Consider the following 20,998-nt stretch of genomic DNA (forward strand, 5'->3'; position numbering starts at 1 on the left):
TCCGCACCCTCACACCCCCCTGGTTTTTGACTCAAACCACTAAAGCAATGTTAGTTCTCAGCTTTTTTTCTATGTAAGATTACAGGTTTCTCTCATAAAAAACACATACACAGCACATAACACAAAATGTCAATTTAAATATCTGCTCTAAGCGATAAGATAGATGAGACAGAAAAATGTACACCTGTCCTTTAATTCATAATTCTTATAATTGTTGTAATTCTTAAAATCATTAGATAGAAATAGATAGTTATATAAATGTATATAACTGTCTGCTCTTATGGCTTTTCTAGGTAATAATGATCAGTTTTTTCCAGCCCCCACTTTGTCTACAACGTAAATAGTAGTACCCCTAGGTGGCAGAGTATACCAACATTCAGTTGTCCTCACAGGAATTTGATCAGTGTAATCTGGTGGAAAAACAAAAACCTACACCCTAATCTGTAATATAAAACAAAGTGTGTTTGTTGAGCTGTAAGGAATGGTCATGAAGTCAGAACAAACTGGTGGGAGAAAGAGAGAGAGAGAGAGAGAGAGAGAGAGACCTTTAAATAAGAATGTGAGCTATTGTTCATTGCCACGACCCACTTATGAGCTTCATTCCTTGGCAGCTGCAGGTTCTCCCTGAGATACTACTATGCATATCCTCTGTCTGCATTTGTGTGTGTGCTTTTACTGCATGTTTGTATGTTATATTATTGACATTTTAATGATAGCAAGTGTTTTCTTCTGCTTCCCTAAATCCATATGATTATTCTCCATGCATGTAAGTCCTTTTGGGGTCATTTATAGTCGCTTTTATATCAACCATCATATGTTCTGGAGCTGCAAAATGTTATGTACCCACTCAGGTACTATAGTATTATTATCTCAGTTTAGGTAATGGGCTTTACCCACCGCCCACCATCGTATGAAAGGTGTTAGTGTTTGTGATTTCACTGAGCAGTCAAGTGTTTCCTCACTCTGATGCTTGCTCTAGATTCTACATCAAGGGATCCTTTTGCCGCTTAGGAGTATGCTTGAACGTGTGTGTCTGTGTTTGTGTGAATTTGAGGGAGGGAAGTCGGGAGGTGGGGTGGAGGGGGATGCACCCTGGATGACTGAACGGCTACGATTGCGACAGCCTGAGCCAATCAGCCGGCGAGCACCGTGCCTCCTGATTCTTAATTGGCTGGCTTTCCCGGTGAGCGCAGCTGATCCACGGAGCCAGCTGGTTTTATCAGAGAATGAGCCGGGGCCACAGTGGGAAAGGAGAGGCAGAGATACAGAGGCAAGATTCAGAGTGTGTGTGTGTAGCAGCCAGTAATTATTCTCCAGTGTCTGAGCCAATCAAGAGCCACAGACCATTTAGATACTCAGTCTGTTCCCAGGAAAAGAAGTAGGCAGTGTGTTCATTGAATCAGCGAAAGAAAGAAAGGAACGGAGGTGGTCTCTTTGGAACGGCACAGCTTCTCTTTTCTCATATTCGCCAAAACGTGCTTGGTGAAAACAGATGGACAAGATGAACCACAGCTCAGCTGAGGCAGAGGCTGAAACCATAGAACCACTGCGCTACCTCAGGTAGGCACCTGCCCATCTCTGTGGCATCTCTCTCTCATGGACTCACTGCTGTTCTATTCTATTGCTTTTCTGCCTCTTCATCTCTGTTTCAAACTGTTCTTTCTCTGTTCTGCTCTCCCATTCTGTTTGGTTTACAGTCACACAGTTCACAGGACTGTTCTTAAACCAGTGGACAGTGGGAGAAAGAGATAAATAGTGGCGCGTAGGACCCAAGAGAAGTCTTCACATGAACAGTCTGTGTGAATCAGAGCAAGCTTGAGATGATAGGGAATAATAAGAGATCAATTATTTAAGTCACCAATACTGGTGATGATGATGATGATGAAGGGGATTATAATGATGCCTGCAGAAATATGATGGTTCATCCTAACAAACTCACTCTGCTTTGCCCGCCTTGATTTTTTTTCATTGCTCCCATTCCCCTCTGCTGAAGCCTCAAATTGAATTACATTTATGAGCTTTTATTCAATTAGGAGGCCCATGTTTAATTTGGCATCACATAGTACCAACCAAGCCAAGCATCTCATGATTCAGTATATTTGTGGATCAAGTTTGTTATGCAATTGAAGTTTAGGATGGTGTATGTGCCCCTTGTTGCACCAGTTTTACTTTCAGAGTGACAGGAAGACAGAGATTTTTGAATTTGAGAAACAAAAAGAGAGGTAATGCTCTAATCTAATACGTGTGTATGTGTGGTGTGTTTGCAGATATACAGTACGTATACCGAAACACACGTAAATTGTTTTTCCAACCTTTGATACAGACACATAAACCCACAGACTGCGCATGCACATATTGATTATTCTGTTGGGCTCCACTTTAAATTCCAAGTGACAGTCTGTAGTCCTTCTGGGATCAACGCTAACTAAACAGCCTTTAGTCATCATCATGGTCAAAAATTAGACACCAAAATTGCAGCTCACATAAGGTGACATGTTGGCCTGACAATCAAAGAAGGCACAGATTAAAAAACTAAACCAAACATAATAATAGAAAACAATCTATTGCCCATTAGGTTTAAAAGCTTTTTATGTAGCTAACTTAAGGCAGACCTCAGTTTTTAACACAGAATTACAATTACATTTGTGGATGTGGTGCAGCTGAATGAACCATACTGACAAAGACATTTTTTTTGAAAAAGCACAGTATATTACAAACAAATAACATTTTACATAAATAGCTAGAAGCTAAATGTAAATTTGGGCACCACCGTTAAAGGGCAACTCCACACATCAAAGTCTGTTTACAAGTTTGATAAACTGCCTCAAGTGATGTCAGTTGAGTCAGCGCCAGGTCTGAGGGCTGAAAGTTTGAAAATGAAAAAAAAAAAAAAGAATCTGTGGGTGTGAAGATAGAAAGAAGAGAGTTTCCATATCTCTGTTGCCTGCTCTTCAACTCGAGGCTAAATTAACCACCAGTAGCATTACACACCTGAACCTCCGACCAAACTGTTAGCAGTAGATAATGTAGGCACCGGGCACCAGATAAGGAAGTAGTGGAATATAAAAGATGATTGTGCTACATTGATTTTTATCCTAACAAAAAAAAACAACTGTCCATCATGAGTCTAACAATGTTACAGGAGTGTAATGTTAAATTGGTGGGATACTCTACGGTAACATATTGTGTATCTATGTAGGCAATATAAATGCTATGATAAGCTGTATAAAGGCACATATGTGTACACACATGCACACAGACAGTGGTACATACTGAACCCCTTTAAATAGAAGGAATTGTGTTATTCTGCAGTATGATGACAGGATTAGAGTGTGAATGGCTGAATGCTTTCTAGCCTTGCTGTTTTTGTCTCTGCTTAATCAACTGTAAATCGGGTGTGTTGTCACTCAGGAGGAAACATCACTCTTCTCTTTCTTCCGTCAACACATTTCAAATAGGATGATGCATTTAATATAACCAAGACAGATGGCTTCCCTTTTCTGTTGATTCTTTTTGTAAATACAAATCACTCTGTGTGCCCCTAATTGATTTTACAGAATGTGTGGACATACGGTGCCTAAAGACGCCGTCATACGGAACACTGCATCTCCGCTGAGACTCATGTATTTAATGTAACCCTCACAGTTACTGTCATTGATTTAACTGCTTTAAGCTCCACACACCAGTCTGCATCGCATTCTTTTTGCTATTGCCATGTCAATCAGTGCATGTGCCTATACATTAAATCGGTTCAATAATGTATGTAATTACACCCTTTGCGTTGCCTGCATTTACATTCTTCTCCATGTGTGTTGCAATCAGAGCAGCTGAGGCTGGCAAATTAACCATCACCCGAGAGGCTTCATCCCAGTCCGAAGACTCTCCGATCTCTGCAGCTTCATTGGGGCTGGCAGTCAGTTGAGGCAGTCAATTAAAGCCCCCATATAATACTGCAGGAGTAATTGATTATACAGTTACTATCATCACCAGGGTCTATGTATGTGAATGTGCACATGTGTGTGTGCATGTATACGTAGTGCTTGTGCGGTGATTCTATGATAATTCATTCTAAAATGATATATAGACATATATCCACGGTTGTTGCCAATCAAGTTGATAGCTGACAAGCAGCTGTCATAGCAACCTGTTTAAGCAAAACCTTGGAGATGATTTTGTGAACAAAGAAAAATTTGGATCTAATTACTGTCTGGCGCTATAAGCTCTTATGATTTATGTAAAAAACAGGAGATTATATTAGCCCCGAGAAACCCTTGTGATAAAGCTGTTCAATGATCTGATATAATTATATAGAAAATTGTAAGTAATGTATTTGCCAGAGGCGAGCAGAAACCCATTAAGTTATGCATGAAAATCTAAATACGTGATGATCCTGCTGTTTTAGTGTGATAATGGTTGTGACTGCAGGAAGATCCAAATTCATTCAGAGCACGACTCATCTTGTGCTCTTCTGTTTTTTTTTGTGTTAAACACACTGTAAGATTTTCTTTTTATATTTGTTTCATCGTGTGTATACATACATATGAAACAAATATAAAAAGAAATAACTTAATTCATGCCTTTAATAAAAAATTTTTTCAACACAGTCCATACACATTAACAGAAAGTAGTAGTTGCACATTAAAGTAAAGGTACTGCAGAGGCACTTGATGAGATGCCTGAGGATGTCGATAACCTTGGCGGTGGTTCTGAGCTGGTGATGACTTGGTCTTGGATCAGGCACAGTCGCTGGCTGCTGTCTACAGTTTTTGAAAGGTCAGATAAGTAAAATGCACAAGGGGAATTCTGGACTTGTGTGTGTGATTTATTCAGACAAATTAAGTGGCTCTACCTCTGTTTCCGAAAGGTCGATGCTCCTTGTTGTCTACATTTCACCACCTCAAGCTGTTCGATTGTATCTGTTCTTTACTATCAAATAACAGCAAATAATGTTCTAGCAGCAGGGGAGACCTGAAAATATCTGAGTATAAAAGCCTGAATATTTTCCAAGCTTCTCTGAATTTTAGAAACTATTCTGAGCGGCATTTTTTTTTCAGGGATGACTCAACAAACATCTGCCAGCACAATGTGCCACATTTGTTTAATTCAAAGCATTACACGGTGTATTTCTATGATGCTCTTTTGAATGTAATTAGACACTTTTCTCCCTCTGGATCTTTCTGATATTTTTTCTCTTCGTCCTCCTCTCTTCATTCTGACAGTGATGAATGTTCTGGCTCTTTGGTCCACCTTTCCCCTTTTGCCCACATCACCTGGGATCTGGGGCCAGTCGCACAGAGAAATATTAGTCTGGTCTGAGATATTTTCGTCTGCCTTTCAATTTGCTGGCCTGCCTGACTGTCTGTCAGTTCTGCTGCCAGTGTGTCAAGCTGTCTGACTTTACCCGCTTTGCTTTCATGTCTCTTTTTACCTTGGAAACAATGCATATTAGGCTTATTGTTATTCCTTTGGCTTGCCTCCCTCCTTTCAGATCCCTGCCACCAATTCCCATGTTAGCAGCTCCATTTGCCTGTGTGGCAGCGCAGGTATTTATTTATAGGCCAAATGTAATGATTGGGGCAGAGGGGTTGAGATGCAGAGAGGAAGAATGGAGGGGGAGAGATGATTTGCTACCAGTGCAGTGTTTGGCCATAATTTTCCTCCTCCATTAAAGTCAGATTAGCTGCAAGAGTTCTCCATTACTATGTTTGAGAGAGGTGCATGTGGGGAAGAGTGGGGTCGAAGGGAAGCATGATGAGGACTGAGGCCTGGTTTCAAGTGAATTATAGTTATATTTCTATGGCAGTAAAGTGTGAGATAACATAATCAAAGATGTAGCCAGACAGCTCTAAGTGCATTCACACAAAATGATTCAGTTACTTTGAAAACCTGGTTTGGGATAGGAGTTAGAGTATGGTATTTTTTTTGGTTTACAACCACAGCCACGCTTGCAGCTCTGTGAGGCTAAATGCTAAAGTGACAATACTCACATGCTGGGAGGGACAGTATAATGCTTGACAGTGGCCTGCTGTCAGTTCAAGCTAGAAATAAGTCCAATTAAAAAAGATACTGAAGTGCAAGCCAGATCTCTCCTTAAATCTGATCTCAGAACAGCATTCTGTCCAATATAGCTGTCGTTGACAGGGCTTCTACCGTTCTGAGGTCAGTTATGATATTGGACGCATCATGCTCAGATGCGTGTGGGAACTAAACCTGATTATGAAACTGTGAGAGGCAGCAGTAGCAAATAAGAGAGCAAATTACACTCATTTTTTCATCAGTTTACGGGATCTGCCATAAGTTTGAGACAAAATACTGTTACGGGAGTAGAGCAGCTCCTTACAGGAATAGCTCAGTACGTAGGTTGTGTGCGTAGCGGGAGAGAGAGAAAGCGATGATGCTGTCGACCTGAGCAGAGTTACCTAGTTAGTTAGCAGTCAGCGGTGTAGCTGTGGACGTAGCGGTGTGATGTTTGTGCACTTTAGGCTGTTTTTCAGTAAATAAATGCTACGACTCATCAAGACCGAAGTTCCTCTGTGATTCCCAACTACAGCCCAGACGATGAGCCAGGAAAGGTAAACAACACTGAGGCTGCGCGGTTCTGCTTGCCTATCTGTAAAAAATCCCCGCCCGCCCCTGGTGTTTCATTATTTTAGCATGTTAACATGCTAATGTTTGCCAATTAGCAACAAAGCCTAGCCACGAGAGCCAGATAACTACTGTGGCCATTCAGTATTAGTTGACATATTTCAGTCTGCACCTCAGTAGTGGATCGACTGATTGACCAGCTGACATGGCCAATCCCTACAGCCAAAGTGATGGCAAAAAAAAAAAAACCTTCACTTACATTCTTCAACACAGGAGCTACTGTATGGCAGGATACATAGCAACCTAATGGGAAATAATAATTTGAAAGTAAATGCAAAAACCTTTTTGTTTTGATGAATTCACAATTTCTCAGTTTCACCTAAGGATTGACAGCTCTTGTTTTCATTTGCTTGACCACCCCAAAGCCCAAAGCCCTGTTGATTCAGGTTTAAATTAGTCTCCAGGCAGCAACCTTTGTTGAAGAAGAACACAAGAGAGCCATTTGAGGAAGGCTGAGCCAAGCCTCTGTCCTCCTCATTATGTCCATTGTGGATCATTGAAGTGATTTCAGTGGGGGGGGTGAGGAAAAACAATATTCTCTCCAAGGTGCTGCAGTTTGATTATATCACACATATAATGACAGATTTAGAGAAAAACTTCTTAATCTTGCTTTAGCACAAGTTGTTCTGAGGAGAGATGAGAGCAGAGTGAGAAAGGTCAAACTCTTAGATTGAATTGAATCTGGTTTGTTCATCTTCACTTAGGGTTCACTCCGACAAGCCACATGCAATGAGTTGTCCTTCAAACAGCAGTAGTCGCACATGGATTGTGTTGGTATGTGTGTGTCTTATGCATGTTCAAACACGAGAGTGAGAGAGATAGTATAGACAGAGAGAGAGAGAGAGAGAGAGCGCCCAAGATTCCTTCTGTGCAGTGGTAATTGCGAATCATTTGTGCTTTAAATTGGCAAGATGTAATGGGGTCAGGATGTGTCAATTATTTAAGTGCTTTCATGTCACCTGACATGACCTTCACACTGTGAGGGTGTGTGTGTCTGTGTGTGTATATGTGTGTATGTATGTGCGTTATCACGAAGGGGGATGAGCATAAAGGGACATTGCGGGGCACTATGATGTGTGTGTTTCTTACCTCCTTCAGAGCTCTAACAACTGTTAGCTTTACATTAGCCTAAATAATGATGACAGAACTAGAGAACAGACTGTGCAAATTTTAATGGCCAGTTCCTCCGGCTCTCACACTCATTACTAAATAAGAGGCAGCTCAGTATGTCTCATACTTGAAAAACTGACCTTTAAAAAAAATTCCCTGTCCTGCTTATCCCTCATCGTCATGCTCTTTCTCCCACCATTGGCGCCTCTCCACCTTCCTCATTTCTCCCCCTTGAAACACTGGACTCCCATTTTACGAACACACTCAAAAATGGAGGTGGTTACAGTGGAGGGATGCTCTGCAGAATTCACAGTCCTTTGAGGTGTGTTTCAACAGAAACAGAGCTCATGCATTATTCTTCTTTTGCTATTATGATTAAGCACATTTACAGTAACTGAGACAGAAGCCCAGAGCCGCATAAAACCGCAATTATTTATGTTTGAAAGTGGAAAAATGTGACTGTGTATGTAAATGAAGCTTGTGAGAATCTGTGTATGTGTTTATGTGTTAATGTGTGTAGGGGTTAACTTGATAGGCTCTTGTGCCTCTTTGGTGGCAGCTGAATGTTTTCAAGTGCAGCATCTGTAGCGAGTGTTTCATTTAAATGTCCCCAGGCCCCTCACTGCTAAATTCTCATCAAATAGTCATAGGTGACATTATAACCTCTTGTCTTGTAAACGCAACAATGGCCGAAGCGCCTGACAAGAAGCCGTGTTCTGGTTTAAGTTCTGGTTTCAAAATGAAACATTCTTGCTGTGCAGCGCCAGGATTAGATTTAACTGAGTTAGCTTGGTTTGACTGCTCCATTGTACTTACATGTGGCGAGTGATTCAGCTTCTACTTTCAGATCACTTTTCCTTTTCAAAGGTATTAAAGTACTCAAATCTTGCAGGAATGACAAGGGCTTTCATTTGACTCAGTGAGACAGAGCACCAAGCTATTATTAGAGACACCTCATTATTTCATTTGGCAGGTCCAAACTGTGCTTCAATTAACTTTTGTTAATTAAGCTCTTCTGCTGCTTTAATGTAATTTTTTTCATATGACATTTTAGTAATTTTCCTTTTTTTTTTTTCACCTGAAAAGAAGACAAACATTAAATTAAAATCATCTAAAATGTTTGTTAGATCCATTTCATGTTCCAGAGCTATTTTCTGGCTCCATTTGTGACGTTGTGATGTTGTTTGTTCCTAAGATATCAGCAATGACGATAATGAACAATGGAAATCTGATGTTCATTTAGACATTAGACACTATTATTAGTACTAATCATAGTTTTTCATAATCCAGATGAATTCATCATAAATGTTAATGTAATCACAGGTAATATTTTAGATAGACTACTTACATATCTGAATCACCAAGTCATAGCGTGTGTGAGCTTTTGTGTTTGTGTGCTTACTCAGTGGATATTTATTCAGGCTTTAATGTGTGTAGCCAGGATGCATTGTCATCGTGTGTGAGTTTTTTTGGTTGGATTTACAATCCTACATTTAGGAAGCTGACAGGAATGAGAGAGCAAAAGAAAGAAATAGGGACTATAGGAGTTTGTATCACTGTGTGTCTGTGTGTAGATGAGGTTGGTGGTATTGTCGTCCCCGCACTTCTGTTTCCGTTACAAATAATAGGGTTTGGATTTCAACATGAATGTCTCAGCTGGCTCCACTGTTATTTCTCCAAATGTTCAGACCGTATCACAGTACCAAATACAGGCTCGTGTCCAGGCTAAGTGTGTGAATAGTAGTAGATGAATGCTGTAATTAAAACAAACATACATGGTTTATTGTGCTCCGTTAAAAAAAAAAAAAAAAAGAAGTAGTGTCACGCCTCTGAAAAGTCATTAGTGCCCTAAATCCAGCATGAGCTCCGGTCTTGTTTTGCATTATTGATTTCAAGTGTGGGTTGATGTGAGGAATTGATTATTATAACTGCCTACTGGCTTTGTTTTCAAACCCTTGCTGAGCTGTGTATACATGCGCACAGGCATTTATTTTTGAATGGCATTAGCACGCAGGGACAATCAATCAAATCTTTTTTGGCGCATTCTGATTGAATAGTCAATCGCAAAGATTTATGTGGCATAAGGCTTCATTTATTCGAAGATTCCCGCAGTGCTGCCCATCACTGGAAAGTGAAAGAGGAGGGCAGTTTAAATCATTTGATATTTCCTCAGTGACAATGTCCTCACATCGTCCTTGAAATAGGCCATTAGTAGACTTCATATTAAGAGTTTGGGATTTTAGTCTCCATACGTTCAATGCCATAACCACCAATCCATCACCACACACTCATGACTAGTTCTTTCACATTTTTTGAGTCCATTTTACCTGTCAGCTGCCAACTCACCTGCCATTCTGTCATTCCCAGTCACACCAGCTGTTTCTCTCAGTTCCTCATTCCCCAGCTACCCTTCTAGTTTATACATCTGCCTGGTTACAGACTCCCAATGACCTGCAAAGGAAGAGTTGACCATCACTAAGCCACTTTGTGGTAACCGTGCTAATTTGTCTGATTGTAATGTAGAGGAAGGTAAACAGTGACCAAGCACGAAACGCAACTGTCCTGGAAACTTGAAACAAATGACTTGTAGCAAAATAAATTCCATACCGGTCTGGAACCACCCTAGATCTGGGCCTGGTGCTAGCTTGGCTAGGCCAGTGGGTCATGTGACCCCACTTTGCAAGTTGAAGCAGTCCATCGAGACTGTTAGGTCATCTGTTAGGTCATCAGGCTGTAGGATTCAAGTCTGCTTGTCAGTTTTCTGTCTGCTCATTTGACCCTTGTCTGCGTGGTTGAAATTTCATCTACCACTTTATTCCACTTCAGATGTGTTTGAACTTTGACTACATTTTACTAACCTTAGCCTGCCTCTTTGTTTCAGTACACTTTTTTTTTTTTTAACTTTAGCTACTGAGTCTGTGAGTCTGACTTTTGGGTCCAAATCCTGTTGTAGTGCACCACAGAGCATCAAAATTCAGAGGTCATGGTCGCAAAAAGGCTCTAATGTCCTTCCACACAACTTCCTGGGAGATCCTTCCAGGACGTAAAAACGTGGCCCAGCGCCTGGACCATCTCCAGACTCTTGAACAATGTCAACTCCTCCTCTCTCGTTTGAGCAGCAACTTAAGATAATTATAAAAACGCTCAGTATCTCCAGTGGAGTCTGATTACCATTTCTTCAACACGATTCTTCAGTTGCTCAGACATTTCCAGGAATAATTTAATGCAGTGCAATCCACTTTGTAACAATAGACATCGTATTTCTTAAATGGCAGACACCGTATCTACTCTCCGCTTTTAATTTCTTTTCCCTGCAGCATCTTTTCTTCTGAACCCTGTGGGCGACTTGCTGACAGGGGTCAGAGCTGTTCTGAGGAATGTGACCAGAAAGGAAAGTGTTCTCATGGTGACAGAATGGGAGCGATGCCCACTAGAAACTGGCCTTTTGTCTTCACTGGAAAATCAATGTGGGGAGACAGAGAAAGATGCAGATAGACCAACATAGAGAAAGGAGAGGAGAGGAGGAAAAATTCAGATTGAGGGTAAAGAAAAAACAGTGGGTGAGGACCACTAACCTGATAATAAGATCAAAAGGTGGATGGTGTCTTTTCTGCCAGCTGTTACCAGTTGTCACTCACATTACCTTTGTGCCACTTGCCATAGAAACCAACCCCAGCTACACCCCAGCGAGAGATGTTGGCTTACTGAGACGTGCACAGGTGATCTTTTTGTTAAAGACCTTCGCAGGGCTCAAGTTAAAACTGGAGGCACCCTCAGTATTCTTTCTGTTCGGCAGTTCCAGTTTTATATGATTGAAAATGAAATTGAATTGGCAGAAAGAGAGGGAGCGGCACAAGGATGGTGAAAGTCGACTTGTTACGTAAATTCTGAATCGATGATGTAGTTTTTATTTCTGTAAATGGATTTCTGTCCTTGTGAGTTGAAGGAAGGAACAGTCTGTGTTTGTAGGTATTGTGTCTCCAACTGTGTTTTGCCTTCATGTGTGTGTATGTGAGCATTTCAGCGTTTGCAGTGTGTGCCACCGTTTGCAGCCAGGAAGGCTTTATTTTCCACTATTCAGTAATTGGGTTCACTGTCTCGCTCTGCTGAGTCCTGATTGTGGTTCTGTTTTGCTCCCCAATGGAGGAACACCGTCGCTGAATTCTGATTATGTAAATGACTTGTCTTGTCTTGTCTTTATAGCTCTGGATATAGCTCGTTTGTTGTTTACCATCTCCTCCCTGTTCACTGACGGATTATACAATTAGAAATTAAAGTTGGCTTTTGAAAGTCAAGGTAATGGTCCCAACAGAAAACAGTAATGTACAAATTTAATTAGCTTCATGCTAGTTTTACGGGTGTGTTGATGAGGTATGTGAAAACTGACAGTGTATCAAACAGAACAGATAAAGTTGTAAAGGCTGGTTATCTTTCAGAAGAGCTACAAGACAGCCACATATTCACAGGCTCAGATCTTTTTTTTCAGTCGTCCAGTACCTGCAATGAGACAGTCAATAGAGGTGCAGAGCAATTCATGCCTCCCGGATACGATGGACAGTTGCTAAGGTTGGCCTCCCCGGTGGCCTGTAAGCCAGCGGGTTAATTGTGATGCTGAGAGAGGCATGCAGTGAGAAAGACGGCAACCTGGAGAGCCAGACAGAGGAATCAACAGACAATCAACTAAATGTTTACTCGGAGAGAGCGGATCAAGACCCCGGAGAGAAGAGGAGTGGACGGAGAGAAAATGAGAAAAGCACCGACACTGAAAGACGGGAGAGGAGATGTTGTTAGCCTTTTATGTTTTTTGAGATATGCTTCTGTATATTGCTTTTTATGAGCTCACATCTGTCTGTGTCTGCTTTGTCTTGCTCCCAGAGCTAAAAATCTCATTTCAATGCTTGCATTATCTGATAATTGTGGTAATGATAACAAGTCAGTGAGAGCGGAAGGCACATAAGTTTCTGCAGTTTCTTTTATTTCTGTCAGCTCACTGTAATTACCTTTGCCAAGGATGTTTTCATCCGTGTCTGTCTGTTGGTTTGTTTGCTTATTTGTCAGCAGGATTATGCAAACAGTACTTAACCAATTTGCACCAAACTTGGTGGAGGGATTGAGCAAAGGGTCAAAGAAAACTCCATTACATTCTGGGGCAGATCTGGTTTGTTTACTATGAATTTGAATGTTTTTCTCTGAAGTCTGGTATATGTTGTTGGGCACTGGCCTTGGTGGAGGTCTTCGCTCTCCGAGAGCCGTTCTAGTTTGTGAATGAAGGCCAAAGGTTTGCCATAGTTATAAGAGACAAATAGAGTGGGTGGCAATGAAATTGTCAACGCTCCAAGACACAATTATTTTTGGGCTTTTCAAAAATGTCAAAAAAAAAAGGAGGAAGAGAATGTGTCAAAAAAAGGAAAAACAGTGGTTACCTCTTTCATCCATATTTCTATGAGCAGGAAGTGCAGACAGAGCCCACTCAAATTTTCACTTCACACTATTCAAGACAAGCTCACTAGGCTCCATTAGTACTGGCTGTATGTTAGTGTCATACCCTAACTCGGCATCGAGTAAGTCAGCTACTCAAGGACTGGCACAGGTAGAATGGACAATCCTGCTTGTGCTCACAGAACTGCAGTTACCGTGTGTGTTCAGTTCTCACAAGCTCAAACCTGCCATTATTCCCCATCATAAGTGTTTGTCAGATGGTGGAATAGTTTCCTCCTGCCACACCTTTCTGATGTCCACGTCCGACCATGTTCTGTCAAAGCTGACAATCCACTATTCCAACTCACTTAGAGTCACCATTCAAACACACTGTGATTGATCAGCTATGTGGAATTGAGAAAACAGCCAGGGTCTTAACTTCGCTCTCTAGCCTGACAGCTATTGATTGGTCCACAGGCCCACTTGCAAATTGGAAGGCAATGGCGACTCCTGTAAGGTCGAGAGAAAGTTTTGCACAAGTGTGAACTCATCAAATGCTGCAGACAGGTAGACGCGTACACCTGCAGAGGAGGTTGTGTGTAGGTTGCTGCATGGTTCATGCTGAGAGCTTTACAGCCTCTAGTAGGTTGAATAGAGGAAAGTCGATGCATCAAACAGGACGCAGCATTTTTATTTTCAAATATGGGACGATCCTGTATTATACGTGACGGGTGGCAGCCCTAGCATCTCCAGTTGTTGTGGTCCTGTTTCAGTTTTTTTACCTGCTCCCAGTCTTGTTTCACAGTGTGGAAAATGTGTTCGCTTGCACGCTCCATGCAGACTTTAAAACATGGTGGGTGAAATAAAATGCAGCGAGTACTCGACCAGTCAGAAATGTTCAGCACTGCAGACCACACACCCCCCAAAGTTAATTGTTCTAATAATAATAATAATGATGTTAATTATTAGAATTAATTATTATAATAACCAATAATTCAAATTTAGAATTAAGGTATCCATCTGTGAATAGGAACAATACAACCATAACAAACTATAGTAAGATATTGCATCTTAATACCATAGAGAAATAAAGACAAAACAACAGTGGAATTAAACAAATACATTTGTAATACATCATACAGTAAATACAGCTAAATGAATATATGGAAGAATGGATGTGACCTAGAGCAGAGTTAGGATACAGGTCATTTTTGAAGTGGTAACAGTTAAATAAAGTTCCTCCGTCGATTTAATCACCCTCTACGGCACACTCAAGGTCAAGGTAATGAGATTAGCCAGCGTTAAGGAGATTTAATAATGTTCATCCATTTAGTTATGAACAGGAATATTAAAAATCTTGGGTTCTTTGGTCAGTAACTTTAGACTGTGCATAATTGATATGTAGTGACCAGAGATAAGGGTTTTGTTTGTGGCGCTGTGGTAAACTTATATCTTGCCTGTTCTCACTGTTAGAAAGTGATGAGTTGCAGTCCAGTTAAAGCAGCACTGCATCCATGGTTGTATTGATGAGCGGTGGATCTCCTAATTTGATCAAGTTTTAAGTTTTTGCAAGTGTTTTTTTTTTTTTTTTAATGCTGTAGTGACATGACTGGAAGCCTGTGAGGAAATCTAATGGTCAGCCATCAGTCTAATATCTGCCAGGTGGCTTCACTGATACAAACCAGTGGAATCAAACAGAGCTGATGAAAGTGTTTGTGTAGGCAGCAGTGTCAGAAACAGGCTTTGCGTGACGGTTCCTCCCCCACATCACACCTCTGCAGTGTGCGGAAGAGACATCTGTACCTCCTTCTCCCCCTGCTGTAGCTGCTCTTTCACCTCCTAATCATCTTAGAGGGAGGTGATGAAGATTGACTGAACGCACACACAGGCACACACACGCACACACACACACACACACACACATGCATGCACACAGAAATCCACCAATTTTTCATATAGTACACCCTAGTAAGGCTCCCTAGGCTGCACAGCTTGTGTGACATTCTGTTCCTAATGTATGGGAAATGCCACATGTGCATACATTACAGCCAAGCCTGTCAGTGCAAAAGCCGGTGGTAGCCCGAGGTCACAGCTGCACACATGGACCTTTAACAGACAGACTTGTTTGTCACTAAGGGATGATGCCGAGGGCCTGTCTGGAGCCGGGAGAAAGTTTGAGCGGCAGCTGGAATTTAATATGCATTTCTTGCAAGTTGCGAGGCTGTTACATATGTATCGTGAGTTTGTGCTGATAACACAATGGTGCTGGCTAATTGCTTTTGTGAAACACCACTTTCATGGTTGTGCGATTGACTCACATCACTCGCATCCTCTGAAGCTGCAGTTAGTCTCTCTCCAGGTGTATTGTCATGCCTGGCTGCTCTGCTCTCACTAGAGGTGTGGAAGCACAATTAGTAAGAACCATGTACTTATCATTTATTCCCTTTGTTTTAATTGTGTGCTTTCAGAAGAAATTCTACCTACAGTAAGCGTATTGAAATGTGGGGAACTGAAGACAGTGACAACATCATGCTAATGCAATCCAGATGTTCTGTGTTGAGGCTTCTTTTCCCTGTCAACTGCAGCTGGACCTATATTCATCTTGACTACTGACTGTCCAGCTTGGGGATAGTTCATAGCTTCTTTCCAATTGGTTAATACTATGTTGTTTTTGGGCAAAGGCCAATCATGGCCTTCGGCTCTGCCTTAAAGAAAACTATGAATTACACCTTGGTCATTTGCTTGATGAGATTGTCAGTGTTTTGCGTGTTTTTTCAGGGCAACAGGGCAACTTTTCGTACCCAGTTACCCACATTTCAATACACCTACTGTCGGCACAGGCTTGGCTCTGAAATCACACCATTATAACACAGTGAATAAATGATTAAACAAAGAATAAATTATAAACAAATTATTCATTTCACTTTCACAGAGGCAACTCCTCTTTCACTCCTCAACATTAGTTTCAACTCTCCCATCATTGGTTTCATTCAGTGTGTCCCTGAAGAATACTCTCCTCATCATCACTGCTATCAGCCTCAGTCTCTTTACACCTCTCACATGTTCCTCTCTGCCACCTGCTACCCGAGCATGGTAAACACACCAACACGTGCACCCACGCACACACATATGCATACATACATGGCAGCGTAGCCACGAAAGGTCGGCCGAATGCCAGGTTGGATGTGGTGGCTTTCTGGTCCCTCTCATGGTTCCCCCTACTGCTGTGCTCATCAATTATACACAGCCTGTGCTGTGTGTGTGTGTGTGTGTGTGTGCGTGCGTGCGCGCGCTTGTGTGTGTGTGTGTGCAGGTGCACTTGTGTGAGCCTGCAGTTGTGTCAGAAACAAAGAGACAGTGGCATTGTGGGTTTGATGTGCACTTGGTTGTTTATGTGCAACGTGTATTCTTAACCTAATAGTTTTCTCAGTGAAAGAGAAATGACCCAGGAGAGACGGGCACATTCATATACATATGATGAACACACACACACACACACACACACAGACACACACACACACACACACACACAGCATGATTAGGCAGGAAGAGAATGAACAATTTATGTGAAGGGAATTCAAAAGAAAGTGGAGATTTTTCAGCAGCAGTAGAGGCATCATTTTCTTTTTTGTCCTGCCCTGACTTTGTCTGGGGATTCTCTCGTCTTGCATTTTATTGGTGACAAAATAGAGCCATAAAAAATGTGAGCAGCAGAAGGAAATCAGTCTTTTGTATCCACAGGAATAAGGCCCTGTGCTCTCCTGCAGGGGCTTTAAAGTCTGCAATGGGGACACTTGCTGAAAAAGAATGAATGTAATTATGCTGCAAGTTTTATTTTCAGTGTCACCCACACTACACCCATGAACACTGAAGCATTCATCTTCTTCACTGGCCACTTTTTGAGATGTTTTTTTGTGTGTGTGTTTGAGTCTAACGCCAGATGCAGTTAATAGGGCCCTCGTATCAGGACATGCACATTATGTATTACCTCAATATTTTGAGGTATTTTTTCGATGTGTTTTTCATTTTTTTAGCTCGAGTGTGGAATAAAACAGAATAAAACACAGTCACCACTATGCAATCACTGACATAACTGACAGAATAACACAAGATGTGGGCCTCTTGGTGGGCGCTCTGTGAGTCCTTCGTTTGACAGCTGACCCTGCGCCGTCGTCGCTCCTCGAGGGATGAACTGGCAGGGGATAAGATGCAGAGAGCGCAAGACACAAAGGTTGCAGCATACATGCCCTGCAGGCTCAAAACACCTCCACCTTCGCTTTTTGTTTTTGCCGCAATACAAAACAACATGGCATGTACAGAACGTGTAAACACCTCATTTGGAAAGCGCAGTCATCAACACAAAATTCAACATCTGTTTAAAAAAGTCAACAAACACTTATCTTGTTGCAAGTAAACATTTTGCAGAAAGTGGTCTAGTAAAGGTCACACTAATGATATCCTGTGTGCTGCTGGTTCTGATGGGTTCTGCCCTCAAATGGCTCATTTCAGACTCTTCTAACAGACTTTCTAAGTCTTAATCTCTGAGAAAAAAAATGACTCTGCTTTTGCAGTCAGACTTTCAAACCTCTCCAAGAGCTTCCCGTAAAGAAATCTGTTCTGCTACTTCAGGGAATTCTTTTGAACCTCAACCTGTGTTTCTTCATTAGGTGGTAATTGCCTTTGATGCATCTTTGTCTGGTCTTAAACCTGCAATAACTGGTTTCTTTTTAATTGCTTGGGGGCAGTGGAACAAACTATAAACACAACACTGTCATATTATTACCTTTTAAGTTGATGTGGTCAACATATTAACAGTTACCTATTTACACATCTGGCAGACACAGAGCAACATTAGTATTCATTTGGAGTTGGGTTTGCGTCTATCTGATGAATGAAGGTCAGTATTCGTTCTCTTCTTCCTCTGTTTTTAGTCTGCACCAACTCCTGAGCAAATACCTGAATCTTATGTTGCAAAATGCTTCATTGTGTTCACTATCTTCTTGATATTGTCTTCTGGCAGCGTGAAGTGGGTTTACTAGAGCTTTTGGCTGAAACATCTGCTTGCTGAGAGTGAACCACAACACTATGGACTGGAAAACCATGGTCCATCACTATAAGTGACTCCTCTCACATACAAGAGATGTGATTGTTAGTATAAAGAAACTGAATATTAAACAGTTCTGTCATAAATTATTTTTCATACTCATTTATTTAAACATTTTATCCTAATGGTAAATAAAGCACATTATCATTATTATGAAGGTAGTAACAAATTTGGTATTAACCTATATGAAATGGATGATAAGCAGTCACATGTTTGACTCTAAGTACAGTATAACACCAGAGCTTATGATGGCATAACAACACAACCTGCTCAAAAGAGTAGTAGACACATATCTTTTTTCCTTGTCAAAACCTGGTGTCTGTATCGCCCACAATGCACCTCGCTCACCAACAGTTTGGTTTAAGATTTGGATAAGCTATGATAGTAGGGGCTAACATAGCCTCGAGTTTATAGCTTCAAGCAGTGATCGGGTAAACTCACTTCTATCTAACTCCACACCCCCATGTGTTTTTCATTTTCAAACCTGTAGTCCTCATCCCCAAACAACGCTCCCTCGGGAGCCACAAAAGGCTTTCTCCATTTCCCATTTAACTAATTTACATTCAGATTTGAACATCATCAGATATACTGATTCTTGCAGTCTATCACCCTTAGCTCCCTCTTGTGCAGTCAATGATAAGAATTAATCAGAAAAACATCCAAAACCCTGATATGCAATAGTGATAAAATTGCAAGTGCTTCCACTACGGGGGAAAACGATAATAAAATAAACGCACTTCTCTGGAGAAGCCGAGTTTTAAGCCTGATCAGCAGAATACTGAATGTTAATCATTTCAGCTACACGGCACATTTTTAAATTGGATTACCAGACATTTTACTTTTTTAATGCTAATTAATTCAATTATGTATTTTTGTAATCAGCAGTTTAGTCCGGATTACATTGCACAAGCAGAAACATATTCTAGAGTTATCTTCACATCATCTCTGTATCTGTAGGAATATGTGCATAAATACATATGTGTAATTGTATTTTGCTTGTGTATTCTGTGTCGTCCTCTTATTTTCAATATCCTGTCCTCCTCCGCGTTCGTCTTCCTGCTATATTTCACCCTGACTCTGTTACACTGTGTCCTGTAGCTAACCAGCCGTGACATCTGGAGCAAAATGGGTGTAAAAGCTGCAGACAGAGGCCTCATGGGATTATAGACCAGCCTGAGAAACAGTAAACAGAATGTCATTCACTTCTAGTTGGTTTCAGTGTTCTATCAATTCACTGACGCTGATTAAACACTGCCTCATGCTGCCACATTAAAGCATTGCGCTCTTAGTTTGCAGCCTGGAAGAAAAGCATTCATTTAGACACATCGAGCAGAGTAGGCTGTAGGAAGACTGTCCTTTTCCTGGCAGGGTTTTATTAGTCTGACTTGTTCCTTTGTATTTCAGTCATGTCGGTGGCAGCGGTTCTAATTACGCTGTGTCACTTTCTCCTTCTCTGTTTCCCTTGTCTCCTGCCCCTGCACCTTCCCCATCTGTCCTTCACTTATTTTGTTGCCATAATAGTTTAGACCTCTCTCGTACAGCTGCTTTTCTCATTTTTCACTTTTATTGCAATCTCATAGAATGATAAAGGAGATTGTTTTCCTAACAATAACAGTCTTTACTGCATAACTCTGTGTTCCAAAAACTCAAGACGGTGTAATTTACGGTACTTTGTGCCTTTGCTCATGCCTCCTAAAACGTGTTCAATGGATTTGGGAATGTTAACTGACAGGTTTCTTTTTGTGAACCAGGCTTGTTTTAAATAGAGACGATGCAGGGGTTACATTTCTGGTAGCTGCATCAATCACAACTGGCAATTATTGTGGGTGGGAAGCCACAGAGGGTTTGTATCCTTGCCACTGTGCTTGGATGTGTTATAGCATGAACACTCCCTGTGAAGCTTATTACTTTGAAAAAGAGGAAATGATCTGTCCACTCCCTCCCTCATTCAACTGTTAGGGAAAGTGGCCATTAGAAAAACTGGTTAAACATTTTTTGCCACTTGTGAGTATTCTAAACATCTTGTGAACACATATCAGTGTTGTATCAATAAGTGGTTATGGTGAACCTGCAGGTCACATATGATGAGCTGAAAGACGCTGAAATACTCTGTAGAGCTGAGGGGAACAACAGGTAGGTGGGTTACATTTATCTGCAGTTTCACATTACATGTAATTGATTATAGCTACTTTCAAATTAGGAACTATCGTAAAAAATGAAGGAAAGAAGTCAAAGGCCCTGTTCAGATGATAGCACATGACCAGACAGGAACAACATGAATGCATCCAATAAGCATTGACAATCCAAACCACATCCAGTGTCGGTCTGGACATATGCCCACACTATTATGTGAAATGCAGCTCCTGATCTGAATGGACTTTGGTCTATTTTGGGTCAGCCACTGTATGGATGTATTATTTTCTTGGATATAAATGGGTATACTGACCTCTTTTCTTTTTGACATGTTCTTTATCTGCAGTCATATGATTCTGGCAACTTTGTTGCTATGGCACCAGTGCTGCGCATAAGGGCCACATTGCTGGGAAAAATGAGGAATGAGGTCAGCTTCTTCTCGTATAAACAGAACCATCATCATCTGGTCTCGCAGAAACTTCGAAATGAATGCTCATTTTTATATTGAGTAGAAAAGAAATCTCTAGATTTTGACGATTGATGATGTGTGAATGCAGTAAGTCTCAGATATTCTCTGGATACATGTGA

General features: G+C 41.2%; 1 protein-coding gene across 1 annotated transcript in view; it reads left to right on the plus strand.

Moving 5' to 3' along the window:
* Window positions 1-1,219: 1,219 nt before the first annotated feature.
* yjefn3 (YjeF N-terminal domain containing 3) overlaps window positions 1,220-20,998 on the plus strand; it is a 49,179-nt gene continuing 29,400 nt past the window's right edge. The window contains exon 1 of the mRNA XM_023404142.2: window positions 1,220-1,560. Within this exon, the coding sequence (XP_023259910.1) occupies window positions 1,493-1,560 (68 nt within the window). The 5' untranslated portion in view covers window positions 1,220-1,492. The remainder of the gene's footprint in view (window positions 1,561-20,998) is intronic.

This window comes from Seriola lalandi, unplaced genomic scaffold (assembly GCF_002814215.2).
Source record: "Seriola lalandi dorsalis isolate HSWRI2012SDOR001 ecotype SW California unplaced genomic scaffold, Sedor1 jcf7180002054224, whole genome shotgun sequence".
NCBI lineage: Eukaryota > Metazoa > Chordata > Actinopteri > Carangiformes > Carangidae > Seriola > Seriola lalandi.